This window comes from Macrobrachium rosenbergii, chromosome 9 (assembly GCF_040412425.1).
Source record: "Macrobrachium rosenbergii isolate ZJJX-2024 chromosome 9, ASM4041242v1, whole genome shotgun sequence".
NCBI lineage: Eukaryota > Metazoa > Arthropoda > Malacostraca > Decapoda > Palaemonidae > Macrobrachium > Macrobrachium rosenbergii.
Genome location: NC_089749.1, coordinates 14421994 through 14444161, shown reverse-complemented (window position 1 = coordinate 14444161; position 22168 = coordinate 14421994). Strand labels below are relative to the sequence as shown.

The 22168-nt window shown below is 34.3% G+C and overlaps 2 protein-coding genes across 2 annotated transcripts; both read left to right on the top strand.

Moving 5' to 3' along the window:
* Positions 1 to 2946: 2946 nt before the first annotated feature.
* Positions 2947 to 6045, top strand: LOC136841476 (uncharacterized). Its single transcript, XM_067108420.1, has 4 exons — positions 2947 to 3123; positions 3850 to 4071; positions 4943 to 5036; positions 5634 to 6045. The coding sequence occupies exons 1-4, from the start codon at positions 3039 to 3041 to the stop codon at positions 5848 to 5850; spliced, it is 618 nt and encodes a 205-aa protein (XP_066964521.1). The 5' UTR covers positions 2947 to 3038; the 3' UTR covers positions 5851 to 6045.
* A 2983-nt stretch (positions 6046 to 9028) lies between these two features.
* On the top strand, positions 9029 to 21024 carry LOC136841475 (C-type lectin domain family 6 member A-like). Its single transcript, XM_067108419.1, has 4 exons — positions 9029 to 9187; positions 9949 to 10164; positions 19779 to 19872; positions 20503 to 21024. Exons 1-4 carry the CDS (start codon positions 9106 to 9108, stop codon positions 20648 to 20650), a joined length of 540 nt encoding a protein of 179 aa, XP_066964520.1. The 5' UTR covers positions 9029 to 9105; the 3' UTR covers positions 20651 to 21024.
* Positions 21025 to 22168: the final 1144 nt, after the last annotated feature.

Here is a 22168-nt window from a genome sequence, read left to right as displayed (position 1 = left end):
CTTTTTTTCCAGAAATACTCAAGGAGGAATTACCAGATTTACAAGGAATCACAGGTAGGAGAGAGACAAGAGACCCTTCTAAGCGAGCGAACTATAATGGGCGAGAATACATGCTTAGAAAGGTCCAAACTTCTAAAATAGTATCGAACCCTGACGCGTTAAAGTTAAGTATACCTTAGTTTTACCAGGCCAATGAGCTGATTAACAGCTCTCCAGAAGGATTAGACTTATTTTACGTGGCTAAGAACTAATTGGTTACTTAGCAACGGGAACAGCTTATAATCCGAACCAATTATAGCGAGAAATGAATTTCTATCACCAGAAATAAATTCCTCTAACTCTTCATCAGCCGGCCGCAGATTGAACTCCGGCCCATCGAATGACAGTCTGAAGTTCAACCGACTCGGCCAACAAACTTACCCTGACGCGTTAAACATTGATAGACTTTATACGCTACTCCGATAATTACGTCATCCGCCACGGCGTTAAGAAAATTTAAAGGATAAGAAGACTTCGCAACTAGATTCTGCTGCGAGAAATGAGAGAAGCGGAAAATTTAGTTATCCGTTCCACGGGATTCGAGGTGCTGGGTTGAACCAAACTTTGTCTTTGCTGTGAAGTTAACGTCACCTGACAATGAGGTTGAGGAAAGACTTTCTGAATGAAGTTCAGAGGATGAATTATTACTGCGATCCTTGTGTCACGTCGTGAGCTGTAGGATGGGTGGTTATTTTCAATTTTCGTATTTAGCCTTCTGTAACCACATAAGTTCCTTAGCTGGAAATTAATTGTATGCAATCTGTTTTTTTATTGTTATTATTTTTAATGTTTTTTTTCTGCTGTTCTCAATATTATTACTATCGTTACCATTATTATGAATACTAATTTTTATACTTCTTCAGCACCTGTGTGGATATTGCCGATTTAGCATTTTTTATCATGTTATCTTATGTATCTAGATTGTGTATGTCAGCCTACTGTCTCTACTTTGTATATTCTAGGTATATGGCCTTAAGCTGAAATAAAATCTATTATTATTATTATTATTATTATTATTATTATTATTATTATTATTATTATTATCATTATTATTATTATTATTATTATATATAGGTATCCTTCAACCACCCTTGCTGTGTTAAGCGAGGATCAAAAACCGCGTTCAAAAGTTACTTAAGTAACGGAGAGGTATAAGGCATTCTAGAGCCATAACTCAGATTATAAGGGAACAAAGAAGATGCAGCGATGAATGTTGGTATGGAAGGTGAGAGTTCCGGAGCAGTCGATGCTTACAAGTATTTGGGAGTCAAGGTTTCGGATGACGATAAAGTCAAACAAAAGATGATCCACAGAGTAGACGAAAAAAAGAAAGAGATAATCGGGAAAGACTGGGAAGAATATAGGAATTTGAAAGCAAATGAAAAGAAGTAAAATATGCGCCGGAGTTTCTTCGGCAGATTCGAATTTTCTGTACTGCCGCTACAGCGTATAATCAAGGCCACCGAAAATAGAACCATCTTTCGGTGGTCTCGGTATAATGCTGTAAGAGCCGTGGTCCATGAAACTTTAACCACGGCACGGTGGTGGCCTATCCCATATAGTTGCCAGAAGGACGATTATGGCTAACTTTAACCTTAAATAAAATAAAAACTACCGAGGCTAGATGGCTGCAATTTGGTGTGTTTGATGATTGGAGTGTGGATGATCAACATACCAATTTGCAGCCCTCTAGCCTCGGTAGTTTTTAAGATCTGAGGGCGGACAGAAAAAGTGCGGACAGAAAAAAGTGCGCCCGGACAAACAAAGCCGGCACAAAAGTTTTCTTTGACAGAAAACTAAAAGGATAGGAAAAGTAGAGAGGAATAGTGTAGGTATTATCTGAGTTATAAAAGGGATTGAAAGTGTGAGAATTGTGGACATACTTTGGGGTCGCAAAAAGGCTTGTGCATATGAAAGGATGGATCATAATTTTCTTAGATGGTTCGGTCAAATGAAATTAATGGTGGATGAGAGGCTGGTGAAAGGACTGTACAGTTGTGAATTGTTGGGATGAGGGATGAGAGGAATTTTATAAAGGGATGGATTGATGGAGTGTTTAATGTGTGTATATATATGTGTGTGTGTGTATATATATATATATGTGTGTGTATGTATATTCATATATACACATACATATATATATGTATATATATATGTATGTATATATATATATATATATATATATATATATATATATATATATATATATATATATATAAAATGCTGGATTCATATATTAATAAGTCAATATGTGCTGCTGACATTCAAGTCCTAAATCATTTCTGAAATTCGATATTTGACTTTACGTGTAAAAAAGTTCTCGTGATACCCTGAACTAATTCGTGGTACGAAGAATAAAATAGATACTCTCATTGATGGTATATTTGATGTAACTTTTATTGGGATGAACTTCATCGAAATGAACAAATTCTTGAAATCGTAAATTAATAGAAATGCAAAAGTGCTACGAGGTACAAAGTTAAAGTTGATGTTAGCGATGCGTTTTGCACTGGAAAGATAGATAGTTGAAGCCTTTAGCTTATTCTAACTTAACAAAATGAAAAGACCACGTGTAAACAAAGGAAAACAAACTGAAGAAGCGTTATCAAAAGAAATTGAAATGAAATAGTACAAGACAACTACATATAAATATTAGAAAATTAAGGCGTATGAACAAAACACGCATTGGTAGTTTGGTTGCTACAACCAACACACTACACCTGCGTCTTGGGGAGATTTCATGCCCAGCTTTTCACAGTCATAAAATTATATGGCGGGGATCACGAACGCTATTAAGACCAAGACAACCGCGCCTGCTGGGTAATCTCCTAAGAGATTACCTAATAGCAAAACATTTTCTTTTTCTAGAATGGATATAACGTGATCATAGATTACTAAACGAAGGAAGCTTTATAAAAGCGGTGAGAGGTGGTGTCGCCAGTCATAAATTCAAAGACGCTTTGCCAAGTAACTCAAACAGCAAGAGCTAGTTCTTCATCATGAAGATTCTTCTCTCATTTGCAGTGCCAGTGGTGGCACTGTTCCTGGCACAACCAGGGGAGATGGCGACTGTCTCACCCACAGGTAAAAAGCTCATCTCCCATTTCTGGGCCGTGTGGGATAATCACAACTAACTGATTTTCTTATCTTTAAAATTTTTGAAATTTTTGCCGTTCTAAATTCGGTTTATTGCTCTGTTTTTCACTCTTTTTTATTTTCTACAAAGCATATCGTAAATATTGTGCTTTATCGGAATAAAAAGGTTTACAAAATACTAAAACTGTACGTTGACAAATACTAAATACATACTGTAATCCATTTTTTAAAGAGCAAACATTCATCAATACCGTTCAAACATGCATTAAGAAAAAGAATGTGCTTCTGTGTAACATGTCTTTAGTATACTAGACGAAGGCATAAATTTTTAGTTATTTTGTAGATAAAATATCCTATTTTTCAGAACACATCTATTCCTTCTTCACACACGCGCACACACATACAAACACACACTCACACATTATATATGTATGTATGCATATATATATATACATATAATATATATATATGTATATATATATATGTGTATATATATATATATGTATATATGTATGTATGTATATATATATATGTATATATATATATGTGTATATATATATATATATATATATATGTATGTATATATATATATGTGTGTGTGTGTATTTGTGCGTAAAGAGAGCAAATCTAGGGATTTTCTTTAGTGTGAAGATTATACGTTTCAAGTGCAAACAATAATAATGGTAATTACTTCTAATAACCTCTTTCCTTCAGTCTCCTGCCCCGTCAACTTCACAACGCTGGAAGGCCGTTGTATCTTCATAGCCACCGACGTCTACTTTGACCCGAGGATAGAAAATGCCAAAAACTGGACCAGGGCGCGTGACGTTTGCACTTCGATGTTCGGTGAGGGTGACCTCTGGAAAACTGACCTGGCAATCGTTGACGTCACTTTTATAGAGACCCTTTATTCTTACATAGCTGAAAACCTACCAGGTAAAGGTTGATTGATTTTTTTTTTTAACTTTTAAGACAATGTATTCTGTTTTAACCAACATCACCTATTTCTGATTTTCTTTTTTCTTAATTCTCGTGAAGCGAGAGTTGTAGATAGATTCAGGCCCCCCCTTTTTTTTGTTTAAATCTCGCGAATGAAAATGAAACTAATTTTCTTTTATTCGAAGGATTATTTTTAGTTGCTTTAGGTTCAACATTCCATTAATTCCTTCGTTCTCTAAGCATCCAATTGCCTCACAAATCAAGTTGACAGAGAATTTCAAGCTTGCAAAGTTTCTAATACATCATAATTAGGGCTGTTTATTTTGTATTTGTCCATTGCATTTATGAAAAAGTTTTAAATAACATACACTCTGTCTTAAATGTCAGTGTTCTTATGCTCACATTTCTGAGTTTTCCTAAAGAAATTTATTTTCACCCTTCAAGAGGTCACTGGATCATTCCCTCAGGGGAGGAGTCCCTTTCCCTTTTCTGCCTCATCATTTTTCGTAATTTCTTCAGGCCCGGGGTAAATACGGGCTAGGGGGAAGCCCGTTTAACTGACCTTCGCATTTGAAAAATACATATAAAACGCTTAAATCACTGCGGGAGTATGTCATCGTGTCAGGAACTTCGAACTGAATCATTTGCTTAGAAGGAAAAAGTAAAATGACTTATCGTTGGAAAAACAGTTCATGTTCCCTTCATTTGTTATAGAAATTTCCTTTAACTGTTTACAGATATTACCTCATGAATATGTTATTATTTGAATACTTCTTGTTACTTTCGTCTGTTATAGAAGTTCCATTCAAATGTAGTGTTTAAGAAATATCATGTTATGATTATATTATTACATCATTTCTATCATCAGGGATACAAGGGTTCACGTACTGGATCGGTTCGCAGAAGGTCGAAGGTCAGTGGAAGTGGATTGACGGGTCGCCCATCAGCAACATGTCTTACGTGTGAGTAAAGTCTATTATACGTTTGAGCGTGCAACACGAGAGAGAGAGAGAGAATTGTAACTATTTTTAAGGCTGGAGAGAAAGTTAGGGAAGAGAAATTTCTTAGAGAGAGAGAGAGAGAGAGAGAGAGAGAGAGAGAATTGTAACTATTTTCAAGGCTGAGAGAATGTTAGGAAAGAGAAATTTCTTTAGAGAGAGAGAGAGAGAGAGAGAGAGAGAGAGAGAGAGAGAGAGAGAGAGAGAGAGAGAGAGAATTAACTATTTTCAAGGCTGAGAGAAAGTTAGGGAAAGAGAAATTTCTGAGAGAGAGAGAGAGAAAGAGAGAGAGAGAGAGAATTGTAATTATTTTCAAGGCTGGAGAGAAAGTTAGGGAAAGAGAAATTTCTTAGAGAGAGAGAGAGAGAGAGAGAGAGAGAGAGAGAGAGAGAATTGTAACTATTTTCAAGGCTGGAGAGAAAGTCAGGGAAAGAGAAATTTCTCAGAGAGAGAGAGAGAGAGAGAGAGAGAGAGAGAGAGAGAGAGAGAGAGAGAGAGAGAGAGTAAAATTTACCAGAATCAACACTTGTCCGACTCACCCAATTTCAACCTCTATCGCAGATGGCACCCCCTCACCCATCATCCACGTTATCTGATGGGCTCACTGGCCTGCTCGTGCCCTCTGGGGCATTTAAACGCTTGTACATGTTTGAATCGGAACCGTCCTGGAAGGAACCGTCGTACCTCTGCGAGGCCAAGCGGAGGTAAACAAGGAGGACTGTCGGTTCCTCTACATCTTATTGTAGGGTTAAGGAATAAGTTGGGATGTGGTTTTTAACTAAGATAGAAATTTTTTTTTCAAATAATCTGTAAATATGATGTTTATTTCTCATTGTTATTCCTGACTCAGTCATTTGTACTTGATGCAAATCTTGAAGGAATTATTAATCCATAACTGGGTCTCTTTCTAAACAGGATGTTTAGTTAATTGTTTTCATGAATAAAATAAACCTTTAATAAATTCTAAAATTTATATATCAGGCGTTAACCCTATCGTAGTATCATTAACCCGTAACCTTGGTAAAACATATTTCGGGTAAATAATCCCAGATTTCAAGGGACCAACGTATCAAATTTTATCAAAATCAGAGGATAACAAAGTACTAAATTTTGAATTTATTTGAATCTTTGAGAAAAGGGACACCATGTTAAAAATATTTGGGTTAAAGGACCACCAAACATTAATAATGACAATAAGCGAAGTCATACCACAGTCGCCTGTGCCTCGCAGTAGAAGGTCTGCATAGAAAACGTCACACCATGAACATATTATCATTCCATGAATAGACAAGCGGGACAACCATACACCCTAAGAGTGCTGAAAAAAAGGGGGTACTCTGGGACGACTATAGTATAAGGACTGGTCATGTGACGTAGGTCCGAGGGCCAGGCATAATCCTGGTAAATAAGGAGAACCAGAGGGTGCCTCTGATAAATGTAGCCCTACCATGGGACACAAGAGTTAATGACAAAAGAAGAGAAAAGATAGAAAGGTAACAAGACCTAAAATTGAAAATAAGGAGAATATGGCAAGCTGAACTGAAAATAGTTCCAACCATCCTCAGAGTACTGGGAGTAATCGCACAGAACCTCAGAAGAAACCTTTCGAGGTCTAGATATGCACGTCCTCAGAAAATGTAGAGTATCCAAAGCATTCTGTATGAAGTGACGTTTCGAATCTCTTGCGAGTTAGTTCAAGTTTTAATAACGATAATAATGGCAACAACAATAACAATTTTTTTTTATTATCGATAGCCTTCAAATGAAAACCATTCTAACAAAAGATATTCAATCGTTTTCCAGAGAAAATCAGCAACGATTTGCCATTTTCATTTTCCCTTTCAGTGACAAAAAAAAAAATCACTGCAAGAATTCAGATTCACAATCAGAATTCTAAAAAAAATAATTGAGACCTGACCCACCAACATTAATGGACAACCTCGCTTTGGTAATCAGCTAATCCCCTGTAAAAAAAAAAGGATGACAACACTTCATCACTAGATTCTGCTGCGAGAAATGAGAGGAGAAATTAACTGTTACCTATTCCACGGGATTCGATGAGTTGGATTGAAGCAAATCTACCTCTGCCGTTACGTTCAACATCACCTGATGATGAGGCTGAGGAAAGAAATCCGTACTGAATCCAGAGGATGAATTATTATGGTCTTGGTGTCGTGTGGTCAGCTAGTGGATGGGTGATTGACAATGGATGCGATGTTGGATTCCGACGGTATATGAGTCCTCTCTGACTATCCTTTCTGGTAGGGAAAGCAATTCGCCACCTTCCAATGAAACCCGCATATATTAGAAGGGGCATATATATATATATATATATATATATATATATATATATATATATATATATATATACATATATATATATATATATATATATATATATATTATATATATATATAATATATATATATATCCATATATATCCATATATATATATATATATATGTATATAATTTATATATCCATATATAAGTACATATAAATATATATGTATACACAAACATACATATATATACTGTATGTATATATATATAAAATACAATTTTATATGTATACATAAATAAATATGCATCAATATATGTATGTATATATATATATATATATATATATATATATATATATATATATATATATATATATATATATATATATATATATATATATATATATATATTTAAAGCTATATAGACACATACTAATAAAACATACTCATAAATGAATAAATGTACCTTCGTTGGTACAATTCCTGTCCCAGTGTTGCAAATTAGTATTTACCTTCATGATCTTCCATTGACCTGGATGGCTATACTTTAATTCTTTGCACCTGTAACAAAATAGACACCTCTTTGTAGCAAGGTACTCTTATTGGTTTTAGTTCTCTGTAAAAGAAAGCTATTGTGCCAGTTTTATCTGTCCGTCCGCCCTCAGATCTTAAAAGCTACTGAGGCTAGAGGGCTGCAAATTGGTATGTTGATCATCCACCCTCCAATCATCAAACATACCAAATTCCAGTCCTCTAGCCACAGTAATTTCTATTTTATTTAAGGTTAAAGTTAGCCATAATCGTGCATCTGGCAACGATATAGGACAGGCCACCACCGGGCCGTGGTTAAAGATTCATGGGCCGCGGTTCATACAGCATTATTGTGAGACCAATGAAAGATAGATATATTTTCGGTGGCCTTGATTATACGCTGCACAGAAAACTTGATTGCGCTGAAGAAACTTCGGCGCATTTTTTATTTATTTAATATTTGTCATACATTTAGAAAGCAATAATATTCGTAATAAATTAACTGAAACGCAGAAACATTTTCATTCTCGGAATTTATGCTGATGTTTATAATCATTGTACGCGTTTCGCTTTATCGGAATAAGCAGAACCTTAAAAAATCAATTAAAAAAAGCAAAACGTTGTGCTTCACCCAAATATAGTTTCTATCCACAGTGTGCTTTACAAGGTAAAGCTGAACAAACTTATTTTTTTTTAAACATGCGAACGTGAGCATTGTTGTAACTACACGAGATATGAAAACTTTGTGTGAAAAAAAGGTGAGAAGCGTTTGAAAATAGATGAAAAACAATGAATCAGTATGACAGCACTAAAAAAATAACGTACTGTACATAAAAAAAAAAATGTCAGAGAATTAAGGCAAATACAGGAGTGGTAGGTTATAAAAGCGATGCGCGGCAACTGAGTCAAAAAAAGATTTTACTTTAAGATTTTCATAGCTGTAAAACTATATCGCTGGGTATCATAAAAGATAAATCCCCGGCCCGCCATATATTAGTCAAATTAAGCTGCAGAAATCACGACAAGTAATAGTTGTTTATCAGATAGCAAAACAATTCGTTTTCCCCGAACGGAGATGACGCAGATCATATGTTTAATGACGTCTTATTTTTGAAGGTTAGTGAAGAAGCGAGCTTTATATAAAGAGGGAAATGGTGCCGCCTGTCACTGAGTGCGGGAGATTTTATCAGGTAACCTGGACACCTACAGAGCGCTTAAATCATGAAGTCCCTTCTCTTCGCCTTACCTCTGCTGGTACCCCTCCTGTCACCAGCTGTAGAGATGGCGACGGTCTCTTCCACAGGTAAAAGATATTCAAGAAATGTAACCCAACTTTGAACGTCAAGATAACTTAACGGTGCCTCTTCATTTTGATATTTTGGGTTGCGAAGGAAAATTGCAGTTACGGGATACTTTATGTTCCAGAGATTAGGAATGTTTGGGATTTTCAGTACTTATTTCAATGGCCTGGTTGATCATTTTACTTTTGAAGAGATATGCCTCCATTTTATACTTCAGCCGAATGATTGAAAATTACATCTATTAAGAACTATCAATACTGTTACTAATATGCTTCAGTGCATTTTCTTGATTTTTTCTGAAAGAAATCTACATTAAAATTTTTGATTTTATATGCTAATGAAAGGCCCCGTTTGCGACTATGTTAATAATTCATTCAGTGGGCGTGTCAACACGGGTTCATATCTTGAAAGTGAAAAATGACTTTTTCAGTAGCCCACCCATCCCTAACCCTTCATCATCTACCAAGACGGAAAGAATTTTAAGCAAGTGTGTGTGCATAAATAAATAAAAAAAATAAATAAATACATACATATATATAAATATATATAAATTATTTATATATAAATATGTACATATATATATAATAAATTATATATATATATATATATATATATATATATATATATATATATATATATATATATATATATATATATATATATTGCTTAATTACTTTTGCGTCCAAGCTTTTTTTTTACTTCTTAACTAATGCGCGCAGATAAAAATCCCACTGATAGCAACCTCATTTATTCACTCCCCCAGCCTGCTGTCCGGACAACTTCGCCACGCTGGGTGGACGATGCATCTACATCGCCACCGACGTATACTTCGGCTCGAGCCCTGCTAGGAACTGGACCTGGTCACGTGACCTCTGCACATCGATGTTTGGGGAGGGTGACCTCTGGAAAACTGATCTGGCCATTGTTGACGTCCCTTTAATGGCGGCTTTCTCTTCTCACGTTGTTCAAAACTTGTCAGGTATTACGATGTTTTTCATTTTATTCATTGTTAAGAAAACTTACTTTCTTTTCAGACTATACACTGCACTTCTGAGAGACCACTGGGTCTGGTTTCTGTACTGATAAGAAAACACTTTCTTTTCGCTGCATTCGGTGAACTTCAGAGAGATCACTGGGTCTTCTTTCTGGATTATAATAAGGTCTCTTTTAAGTGCTTAACTGCGAGCTGAGGATTGCTGTAGCGTAAAGTTGAAGACATTGTACAGCTAGGTGTGAAGAGACCAAAAGAGACTGTTTAAAAGTAATAGGCAGAAAGCAACTCAGCTGGGGCAAAAGTGTCTGAAAAGAGGCTTCAGTATCAACTACGCTAGGCCTCACAAGGCATAATTTTGGGAGAACGTCTTAAACGGGCTATCGTTAGCAAGGGCTGGATCTGAAACTTGCTAGCAGAAGGAACTGACAAAACTTCTAACATGAGCCTGAGACTCACCGACGCCTTTCAGTTTTCTGAATTATCGCTTACTGTTGGGAAATTTCTGTTAGGAACAATTTATTTGTAAGAGACAATGAGAGGGGAAAAAAATTATGTCATTATGTGAATGTACCTTTTCCTCATATAATATTTCAATACTTTTATCACTAAGTTAAAATGCATTTCAATGAAATAGTAACGGTTTATTTTGATAGACATTTAGAATCTTTGCAGGATTTTAGCTTCGAAATTAATAAAAGCAAAAGACAAAACGAAACAGAGACATATCATCTCCAACAGGAATTTTATCTGTCTATCTACTTCTGCTACATGAGATTGACATTTTGGAATCATGGTAAATCACATGAAGAAAAATGAATGAAATGTATCACAAATTATTATGCAAGTGATTGACAAAAACAGCTAAGATCTTTTTTGCGAGATGGGATATTCTTGTCTTAAAAGTTGACTACTGATTTTTCTTCATGTACTGCATTCCTATTTTTGGGTGAGGGCAACAGTCCAAGACCTTTTCTGAAAATACTGTGAATCAACTTCTTCATATATTCCCGATTTTTAGAAAACATAGGAAAATTATTTTTTTTTATTTACATCCGTCAGAGAATCACTGTCCTGAATGCTCTAGAAAACACATTATACATACTGACATTCTTCCCAAAATTTTTATGTTATTTCTTTAATATGGCTTATTCTACAGTCTGTATTCATTTCGCCGTACTTGGATGATTTTTCTACTGGGCCCTCAAGCTTGACAAATATGAACATTTGTTACTTCCACTGACTCTTTTCATATCATACTTTCTGATATGACTCTACGTACTTTTAGTTTCTTTAGACCTTTTGAAATATTGTCTATATATACATATATATATGTATGTATAAAGATATATACATATGTATATATGTATGTATATTGCATATATATTTAAATATGAAATACACACGCACATATATATACACATGAGAATACATTTATTTTAACTTTATTTTAATAATTGGTCTCAAGTCCAACTTTTTTTTTTCCAACTGACCTTCCATGAAAAGAAAACAGACGACCTTGTATAAAAAAACAATACATACAAACCCATTGAACGAGCATTAGGAGCATGTTTGATGGCAAAGAGTATTACATCAGGTAAAATAATGCTTTAGAAATATAGTGTTACAACATCTCGTGGAGTCATTTCCCTTGCGATGAAAAGAGGAAATCTCATGATGAAAACATTTTTGGGATGATAATATTTCCAGCTATTCCCATTTCCTGTGACGAGATTTTCCTTATGAGTGTATACAAATATAAAAAAGTTGCCTGTTCTATCGTATTATGATTATTGCCATCAGAAATGACAGGATACATTTACTGGGTCGGTTCGAGAAGGTTAATGGCCAGTGGAAATGATTGACGGAACGCCCATCAGCAACACGTCTACGTAAGTACCGAGTGAGGATGATTCTTTTTAATAGAGAGAGAGAGAGAGAGTGAGAGAGATTCTTTTGAGATTTCTTAAATACGGTAATAAGGTTGAAGAAAGAGAAAAGGTTTATTCCTACTTTTCATGAAAACGAAAGAACAAATGGTGAGCGCTATTATATAACATATATATATATATGTATATATATATATCTTATCATATATATATATAGCTATATATATATATTATCTATATATATATATATATATATATATATATATATATATATATATATATATATATATATATATATATATAGATATATAATACACAAAAATAATCAACACACAGTCACGTGTGGAACAAGAAATTAATTTCTGACCTCACAAGGATCGAAACCAGGTCTTTTCAATTGAAAGGGCGCCTCCCACTAGGTGCCTAGCCAAGTCATTAAAGAAGTTGGAACCTGGGTGCCACTGCACACAAGTGATGTGGACCTTGGCAAGCTAACTGCTTGCATACTCAGCTTGCTTTCCACAACTTCCTGACTGAGTTGTGTATGTGGGTGTATGCATATATGTCATATAAATTAAATGAGAAAGACAAAGAGAGAGGAGAGAGAGAGAGAGAAGAGAAAAAGACAATGTTCCCACATTGAATGGAAGATATGGTAACCTTTCATTTTCATTGGGCTTCAAGAGAGAGAGAGAGAGAGAGAGAGAGAGAGAGAGAGAGAGAGAGAGAGAGAGAGAGAGAGAGAGAGAATGCAAATTCCCAGAACCAACAATTGCTGACGCCTTTTCATCTCGATCACAGGTGGCACATCTCTAGTCCAGCATCCACGTTATCTGACGGGCCATGGCATACTGGTTCCCTCAGGAACATTCGATCGCTTCTACATGTATGAGTACGAATCACCTTCGCGGGGGTCCGTCATACTCTGCGAGGCCATGAAGAAATAAACATTAGGAAAGGTTTTCTTAAATCTGGAGTTTGGTTGAATTAGATAACTGTTGTTGGTATATAAAATTGAATTTTAGTTGTTTTTTTTATTTGATAATGCGAATTTCGGTTTGATGATTCTTCGTGCGGAGCGTTTCTTTGTCAAAGACGACAAATTGTTAACAAATTGTTACAACTGGATGATTTTGTTTGAATTGCTAAAAACTAAAACATTTTTCGGTATACCAGCTTTTAAAGTAGTAGTCCATTAAAGAATATATTTGCTTACTAACACAATACAAATTTGTGGGGAAAAAGACTTGTATAACATTCTGAAACTTACTCTTGTAGATAATGTATGAATGAAATAAATTCTGTCTAAATTGCCCAATCTTTCTTAGAGGTTTACCTTCAAAATTAAAATATTTCAATATCTATACCTCTGCACTTTGCACAAATAAACCTATTCTCCAACAAATGCATTACATACACTATATACAAATATATTTATGTATATATATATATATATATATATATATATATATAAATATATGTACACAAACACACACACATATAATATACATATATGTATATATATATATATATATATATATATATATATATATATATATCACATATATATATATATATATATATGGAAGTCTGTTGTGCAATTACAGAAGGCAAGAAGCAATATGGCAAATCTTCGAGTGTGTAACAGAAAAAACGTGAAGTGAGGAATGATGTGCATGTTTCAACATTCGGTTGTTGATACATTTAGAGGAAGCTGAGAGTTTTAGAAAGGGAATCAGTAATTTGAGAGCAGCTAAATGTTCAAGACAAAGTAAAAAATCTTGAGATTCTGAGCAGATGACAAAGACCTATGAGCATATAGGGCCTTCAGTACAATTTACGAAAAAGAAGTGGAAAGACACAGATTGAATGTATATATATATATATATATATATATATATATATATATATATATATATATATATATATATATATATATATACATATATATATAAGATGAGATTCCGTGCCATGAAACCACTTGCTGAAGGAATTCTGCTTAGTAAGATGATTTGGGGGAGCAACTGTCATAACAGTTCTGGAAGAGTAGCTCATCCAACAAATCATGAAAAGTTATATAACTTTCAGTGCTTGGATTCGCAGGAACTAGTTTCCGAATTCTCTGTTAAGTCGGATCTGCCAAAATCTCTGTTTAATCACCTTTATATGAAATATATAAAAAATTAAGATACTGGAGTCTTGAAATGTCGTGCGTGATTTAATCAAGATACTGAACTTAGAACTCTTAATCAAAATATCTTGTTTCTAACAGAGAATTGCAAAACCAACTACTATTGCGAAAAGCAAGAAAGATTCCAGACTTGGCAATACTGCTCAAACATGATTTACAAAACGCTGATATTTCCAACAGCATGCAGTGTCATATCACTCAAACATTCTGTAAAATAATTAATTCATGACAGCAAATTAAACTTTCTCCACTTCTGAAGGAGAGTCAAGTCACTACAATGTTACGGCAATTTTGGGCATCAGCACTGGAATCTCAGACGAATGTATTCGGACATCGCGACCTCACGGATGTGTTAAGATGTGATGTGAAGTTCCCGTTTGTGGATTGAAATGGAAATCAGAATCCTGATAAAGGATGAGATCAATAGTATGAAATTGTTTGGCGGTTCTGGTAGGTGATAAACCAGCTGACTGATTAGCGGTTTTTAGAAAAGGCAATAAATATCGATAAACAACAGATGCTCCCATTTATTTCGTCTTAGATATGGTATGTACTGTTAAGATTAGTCTCTGATAAAAAGAATCTTTTCTTGGAAAATTCCCATAGCCGGTTTATTGATGTAGAAAGGTTGGTCGTACTAGGTGACTGGGATTCAAGCAAATGGGTAAAGATATAAGATATGAACTTGAATGGTTCTTATTTTGCTGAGATTGCTTGGTTTCAGAAAATAAATTTGAAATGTTATAAGAGAGAAAAACTTTTAGGAACTTAGGATTTTGACTAGTTTGTGAAGATTGTAGATTACCTCAACGGTTGTAGGATTTATACAAGAAAAAGAATTGCTAATGGTGCCACTGGCAAAATGAATGAACAGAGAAAATTTGCTTTATTTGTAAAGAAATTGTAATGAATATAAACAGGAATATATAGAATACACTTTACGGCAATAATCAGAATGTATTCATGAGGCCTAAACTAACCTGTTGTTTCTATATTTCCATAAATATTTGATACAATTTCCAATGAAATTACTGGGTGGGTTTTATCACATTTGGAGAAAGAACTAGAATTTCGTTGACACGGATATATTATACAGGCCCGCAGAAGAGGAGAGGTTTAAAAGTTTATAAGAACCTGATGTAAACATTATCAAGCTCCCATGTTTTTAACTCGGAAGAGAATCCGAATTGTACATTGATGTGAATGCTCAGACATGTACCGTCGTCATGCAATAGGAGATGGATCAAGCGATGAATGGTTAGGAGGAGAGTATCAGAGCTGTTTCGTAATTAGGTAGTGAATTGTCAAGAGAATTAGTAAGTTCAGAAGCAAGTATAGGGGCAGATAAAGATAGTGAAATATAATCTCGATAACAAGCATACAAACTGATAGTCAGGTTAGATGAAGCAGAGAGCAAGCTATCTGAATGTATGTATATTAAAGTCTTATAATAAAAAAATACTTTGCCTAAGAAAAGAGAATCTGTCTAAAAAAATTACTCTTACACACACTGAAAACATAATTTTTTCCTAGGATTCCAACACCTATATATGTATATATATATATATATATATATATATATATATATATATATATATATATATATATATATATATATATTTATAATATATACTTGGCAATGAGAACTGTTGGTCCTAGAAAGTTTACAACTTTTTTAAATAAATATTTTCGCTAGATACCATCCAGTTTGGATGGAGGTCCTATTAGTAATTGTATTAATGCATAGAACGATTGTTTATGACTGCTATCAATATTATATATATATATATATACATATATATATATTTATAGTATATATATATATATATATACAAGCATATATATATATATATATATTTAAAATATATATAGAGCTAGATGGGGGAAATAATAAGAAAACTACCTATGTTTATATACTCATAGATTAATAAATGTACCTTGATACGTACGTGCAATTCTGCACATTCTAGAAATTCTGTAATTACCTTTATTTCCCATTGATCTGAAAGGCTGCACTTTAATTCTTTGGCACCTGCAGTAAAATAGCAAGCTACTCTTATTCTGGTTTTTAATATCATTTAGAAAGCAGGAATATCCTTATTTAGAATAGCATTTTAATATTTAGGCTGATGCTTATAATCATATTTAAAAGTTAAAACGTGCTACTTTTTCCAAATTTAAGGTTCTATCCACGGAGTGTTTCATTGGGGGAAGATAAATAAATTCTACTTTTTTGCAAACATGTGGACGTGAGCTTTGTTGTATATACACGAGATATTAAAGTGTGTAAAAAAAAAAGGTGAGATGTGTTTTGTAAACAGAGGTGAAAGCCAATAAATAAATGATACAGCATAAAAAATAACGTGCATAAAAAAGTCAGGAGAATTAGGCTAAACAGGAGTGGTAGGTATTAAAAACGTGCGCGGCAACTGGAGTCATAAGAAGATTTTACTGCTAAAATTTTATAGTTGTAAAATTATATTGTGGGTATCATAAAAGATAAATCCCCGGCCCGTCATGCCAATTTATGCTACAGAAATCACGACAAGTAAGAATTGGTTATCAGATAGCAAAACAGTTCGTTTTCTGAGAACAGAAATGACGCGGATCATGTTTAATGACGTCTTATTTTCGAAGGTTTGTGAAGAAGCGAGCATTATATAAAGAGGAAATGGTGTCGCCTGTCCCAGTAAGTGCAGGAGATTTTTATCAGGCAACCTGGACACCTACAGACGCTTAAATCATGAAGTCCCTTCTCTTCCTTACCTCTTTGGTACTCACTCTGTCCTGCCGGCTGCCAGAAGATGGCGACGGTCTCTTCCACCAGGTAAAGATGTTCAAGAAATGTAACCCAACTGAACGTCAAGATAACCAAGGGTGCCTCTTCATTTTGATGTTTGGACTGAGAGGAAGAATTGCGGTTACAGAGATTCTTTATATTCAGAAGATTAGGAGTGTTTGGGATTTTCAGTACTTATTTCAATGGCCTGGTTGATCATTTTACTTTTGAAGAGATATGCCTCCATTTTATACTTCAGCCGAATGAATGAAAATTACATCTATTAACAACTATCAATACTGTTATTAAAATGCTTCAGTGCATTTTCTTGATTTGAAAGAAATCTACATTAAAATTTTTGATTTTATATACGAATGAAAGGCCCCGTTCGCGACTATGTTAACAATTCATTCAGTGGGGGTGTCAACACGGGTTTATATCTTGAAGGTGAAGAAAAACTTTTTCAGTAGCCCAACCATCCCTATCCCTTCATCATCTACCAAGACTGAAAGAATTTTAAGCAAGTGTGTGTGTGTGTGTGTGTGTGTGTGTGTATAAATGAATAAACAAATAAATAAATATCTACATATATATAATTTATTTATATATAAATATGTACATATATATAAAATAAATTATGTATATGTATATATATATAGCTTAATTACTTTTGCGTCCAATCTTTTCTTCTTAACAGCAACCTCATTTATTCACTCCCCCAGCCTGCTGTCCGGACAACTTCGCCACGCTGGGTGGACGATGCATCTACATCGCCACCGACGTATACTTCGGCTCGAGCCCTGCTAGGAACTGGACCTGGTCACGTGACCTCTGCACATCGATGTTTGGGGAGGGTGACCTCTGGAAAACTGACCTGGCCATTATTGACGTTCCTTTTCTGGCGGCTTTCTCTTCTCACGTTGTTCAAAACTTGTCAGGTATCACGATGTTTTTCATTTTATTCATTGTTAAGAAAACTTCCTTTCTTTTCAGTCTATACACTGCACTCTGAGAGACCACTGGGTCTGGTTTCTGTATTGATAAGAAAACACTTTCTTTTCACTGTATTCAATGAACTTCAGAGATATCACAGGGTCTTCTCTCTAGACTATAGTAAGGTCTGCTTTAAATGCTTAACTACAAGCTGAGGATTGGTGTAGAGTAAAGTTGAAGGCATTGTGAAGAGACCAAAAGGGATTGTTTAAAAGTAATAGGCAGAAAGCAACTCAGCTGGGGCCAAAGTGTGTCTGAGAAGAGGCTTCAGTATCAACTACGCTGGCCTCACAAGGCATAATTTTGGTTGAACGTCTTAAACGGGCTATCGTTAGCAAGGGCTGGATCTGAAACTTGCTAGCTGAAGGAACAAAACTTGTAACATGAGCTTGGGATTCATAAACGCCTTTCAGTTTGCTGAATTATCGCTTACTGTTGAGAAATTTCTGTTAGGAACAATTTATTTGTAAAAGACAATGAGAGAAAAAAAAACATTATGTCATTATGTGAATGCACCTTTTCTTTAGATAATATTGCAATACTTTTATCACTGAGTTAAAAAGCATTTCAAAGAAATAGTAACGGTTTATTTTGATAGACATTTAGAATCTTTGCAAGATTTTAGCTTCGAAATTAATAAAAGCAAAAGACAGAACGAAGAAGAGACATATCATTTCCAACTGGAATTTTATCTGTCTATCTACTTCTGCTACATGAGATTGACATTTTGGAAACAAGGGTAATCACACGAAGAAAAATAAATGAAATGTATCACAAATTATTATGCAAGTGATTGACAATAACAGCTAAGATTTTTTTTGCGAGATTGAATATTCTTGTCTTAAAAGTTGACTACTGATTTTTCTTCATCTACTGCTTTCCTATTTTTGGGTGAGGGCAACAGATCCAAGACCATTTCTCAAAATCCTGTGAATCAACTATATTTCTGATTTTTAGAGAACAGGAAAATTATTTTTTTTATTTACATCCCTCCAGGGAAATACTTTGTCCACAGATGCTCTAGAAAACATACATACTGACATTCTCCCCCCCCGCCACTTTTTATTTTATTTCTTTAATGTAGCTTATTCTACAGTTCTGTATTCCTTTCGCCGTACTTGGATGATTTTTCTACTGGGCCCTCAAGCTTGACGAAATATGAACATTTATTTACTTTCCACTGACTCTTTTCATATCATACTTTCTGATGTGACTCTACGTACTTTTAGTTTCTTTAAACCTTTTGATAATATTACATATACATATATATATATATATATATATATATATATATACAGATATATATATATGTATATATATGTATGTATATTGCATATATATTTAAATGTGAAAATACACACTCATATATACATATACACACGAGAATACATTTTAATTTTATTTTAATAAAATTGGTCTCAAGTCCAACACTTTTTTCCAACTGACCTTCTCATAAAAAAACAGACGACCTTTGCATAAAAAACAATACATACAAACCATTGAACGAGCGTGGGAGCTATGTTTGATGGCAAGAGTATTACATCAGGTAAATAATGCTTAGAAATATAAGTGTTACAACATCTCGTGGAGTCATTTCCCGCGAGATGAAAAGAGGAAATCTCGCGATGAAAACATATTGGGATGATAATATTTCCAGCTATTGCCATTTCCTGTGACGACATTTTCCCTTATGAGTGTATACAAATATAAAAAAGTTACTGTTCTATCGTAATATAATTATTGCCATCAGGAATGAAAGGATACATTTACTGGGTCGGTTCGGAGAAGGTTAATGGCCAGTGGAAATGGATTGACGGAACGCCCATCAGCAACACGTCTTACGTGTAAGTACCGAGTGAGGATGATTCTTTTTTAATAGAGAGAGAGAGAGAGAGAGAGAGAGAGAGAGAGAGAGATTTCTTAAATACGGTAATAAGGTTGAAGAAAGAGAAAAGGTATATTCCTACTTTTCATGAACGAAAGAACAAATGGTGAGCGCTATCAGCCTTTATATATTTATACATATACAATATATATATATATATATATATATATATATATATATATATATAGAAATAATCAACACACAGTCATATGGAACAGTATATTTATACATGTAAACCATATATAATATAGGGCATCCCACTATACAATGTCATTAAAGATATGTGTGAGTGTAGGTGTGTATGCATATATCCCCAATTCTGACTGAGTATTTAAATGAGTATGCATATATGTCATATAAATTTAAATGAGAAAGACAAAGAGAGGGAGAGAGAGAGAGAGAATGAGAGAAGACAAATGTTCCCGCATTGAATGGAAGACATGGTAACCTCTCATTTTCATTGGGCTTCAAGAGAGAGAGAGAGAGAGAGAGAGAGAGAGAGAGAGAGAGAGAGAGAGAGAGAGAGAGAGAGACGCAAATTCCCAGAACCAACAATTGCCTGACGTACTCATTTTCATCTCGATCACAGGTGGCACATCTCTAGTCCAGCATCCACGTTATCTGACGGGGTCAATGGCATACTGATTCCCTCGGGGGCATTCGATCGCTTCTACATGTATGAGTCCGAATCACCTTCGCGGGGGCCGTCTTACCTCTGCGAGGCCAAGAAGAAATAATCATTAGGGAAAGGTTTTCTTAAATCTGGAGTTTGGGGCTGAATTAGGATAACTGTTGTTGGTATATAAATTGAATTTCAGCTTTTTTTTTTATTTGATAATGCAAATTTCGGTTTGATGATTCTTCGTGCGGAGCGTTTTCTTGGTCAAAGACGACAAATTGTTAACAAATTGTTACAAATGGATGATTTTGTTTGAAGCTGCTAAAAACTAAAAGCATTTTTCGGTATACCAGCTTTTAAAGTAGTCAGTCCATTAAAAGAATATATTTGCTTACTAACATAATACAAATTTGTGGGGAAAAAAGACTTGTATAACATTCTGAAAACTTACCTGTAGATAATGTATGAATGAAATAAATTCTGTCTAAATTGCTTAATTCCTTTCTTAGAGGTTTACCTTCAAAATTAAAATATTTCAATATCTATACCTCTGTACTTGCACAAACAAACCTATTCTCCAACAAATACACAATTACATACATATATATTATATATATAAATATATGTATAATATATATATATATATATATATATATATATATATATATATATATATATATATATATATGGAAGTCTGTTGTGCACTACAGAAGGCAGAAGCAAATATGCAAATCTTCGAGAGTGTGTAACAAGAAAAGACGTGAAGTGGGAATGATGTGCATGTTTCAAGATTCGGTTGTTGATACATCAGAGGAAGCTGAGAGTTTTAAGAAAGGGAATCAGTAATTTGGAGAGCAACCAAATGTTCAAGACAAAGTCAAAAAATCTTGAGATACTGAGCAGATGACAAAGACCTATGAGCATATAGGGCCTTCAACAAGTTACGAAAAAGAAGTGGAATGAAAACACAGAATGAATATATATATATATATATATATATATATATATATATATATATATATATATATATATATATATATATATATATATAAAGGTAGATTCCGTGCCATGAAACCACTTGCTGAAGGAATTCTACTTAGTAAGATGAACGGGGGAGAGAAACTGTCATAACAGTTCTGGAAGAGAAGCTCATCCAACAAATCATGAAAGTTATATAACTTTCAGTGCTTGGATTCGCAGAACTAGTTTCCGAATTCTGTTAAGTTTGATCTGCCAAAATCTCTGTTTAATCACCTTTTATATGAAATATATAAAAAAATTAAGATACTGGAGTCTTGAAATGTCGTGCGTGATTTAATCAAGATACTGAACTTAGAACTCTTAATCAAAATATCTTGTTTTATAAAAGAGAATTGCAAAACCAACTACTATTGCGAAAGCAAGAAAGATTCCAGACTTGGCAATACTGCTCAAAACATGATTTACAAAACGCTGATATTTCCAACAGCATGCAGTGTCATATCACTCAAAAATTCTGTAAAAATAATTAATTCATGACAGCAAATTAAACTTTCTCCACTTGAAGGAGAGTCAAGTCACTACAATGTTACGGCACTTGGGCATCAGCACTGGAATCTCAGACGAATGTATTCGGACATCGCGACCTCACGGATGT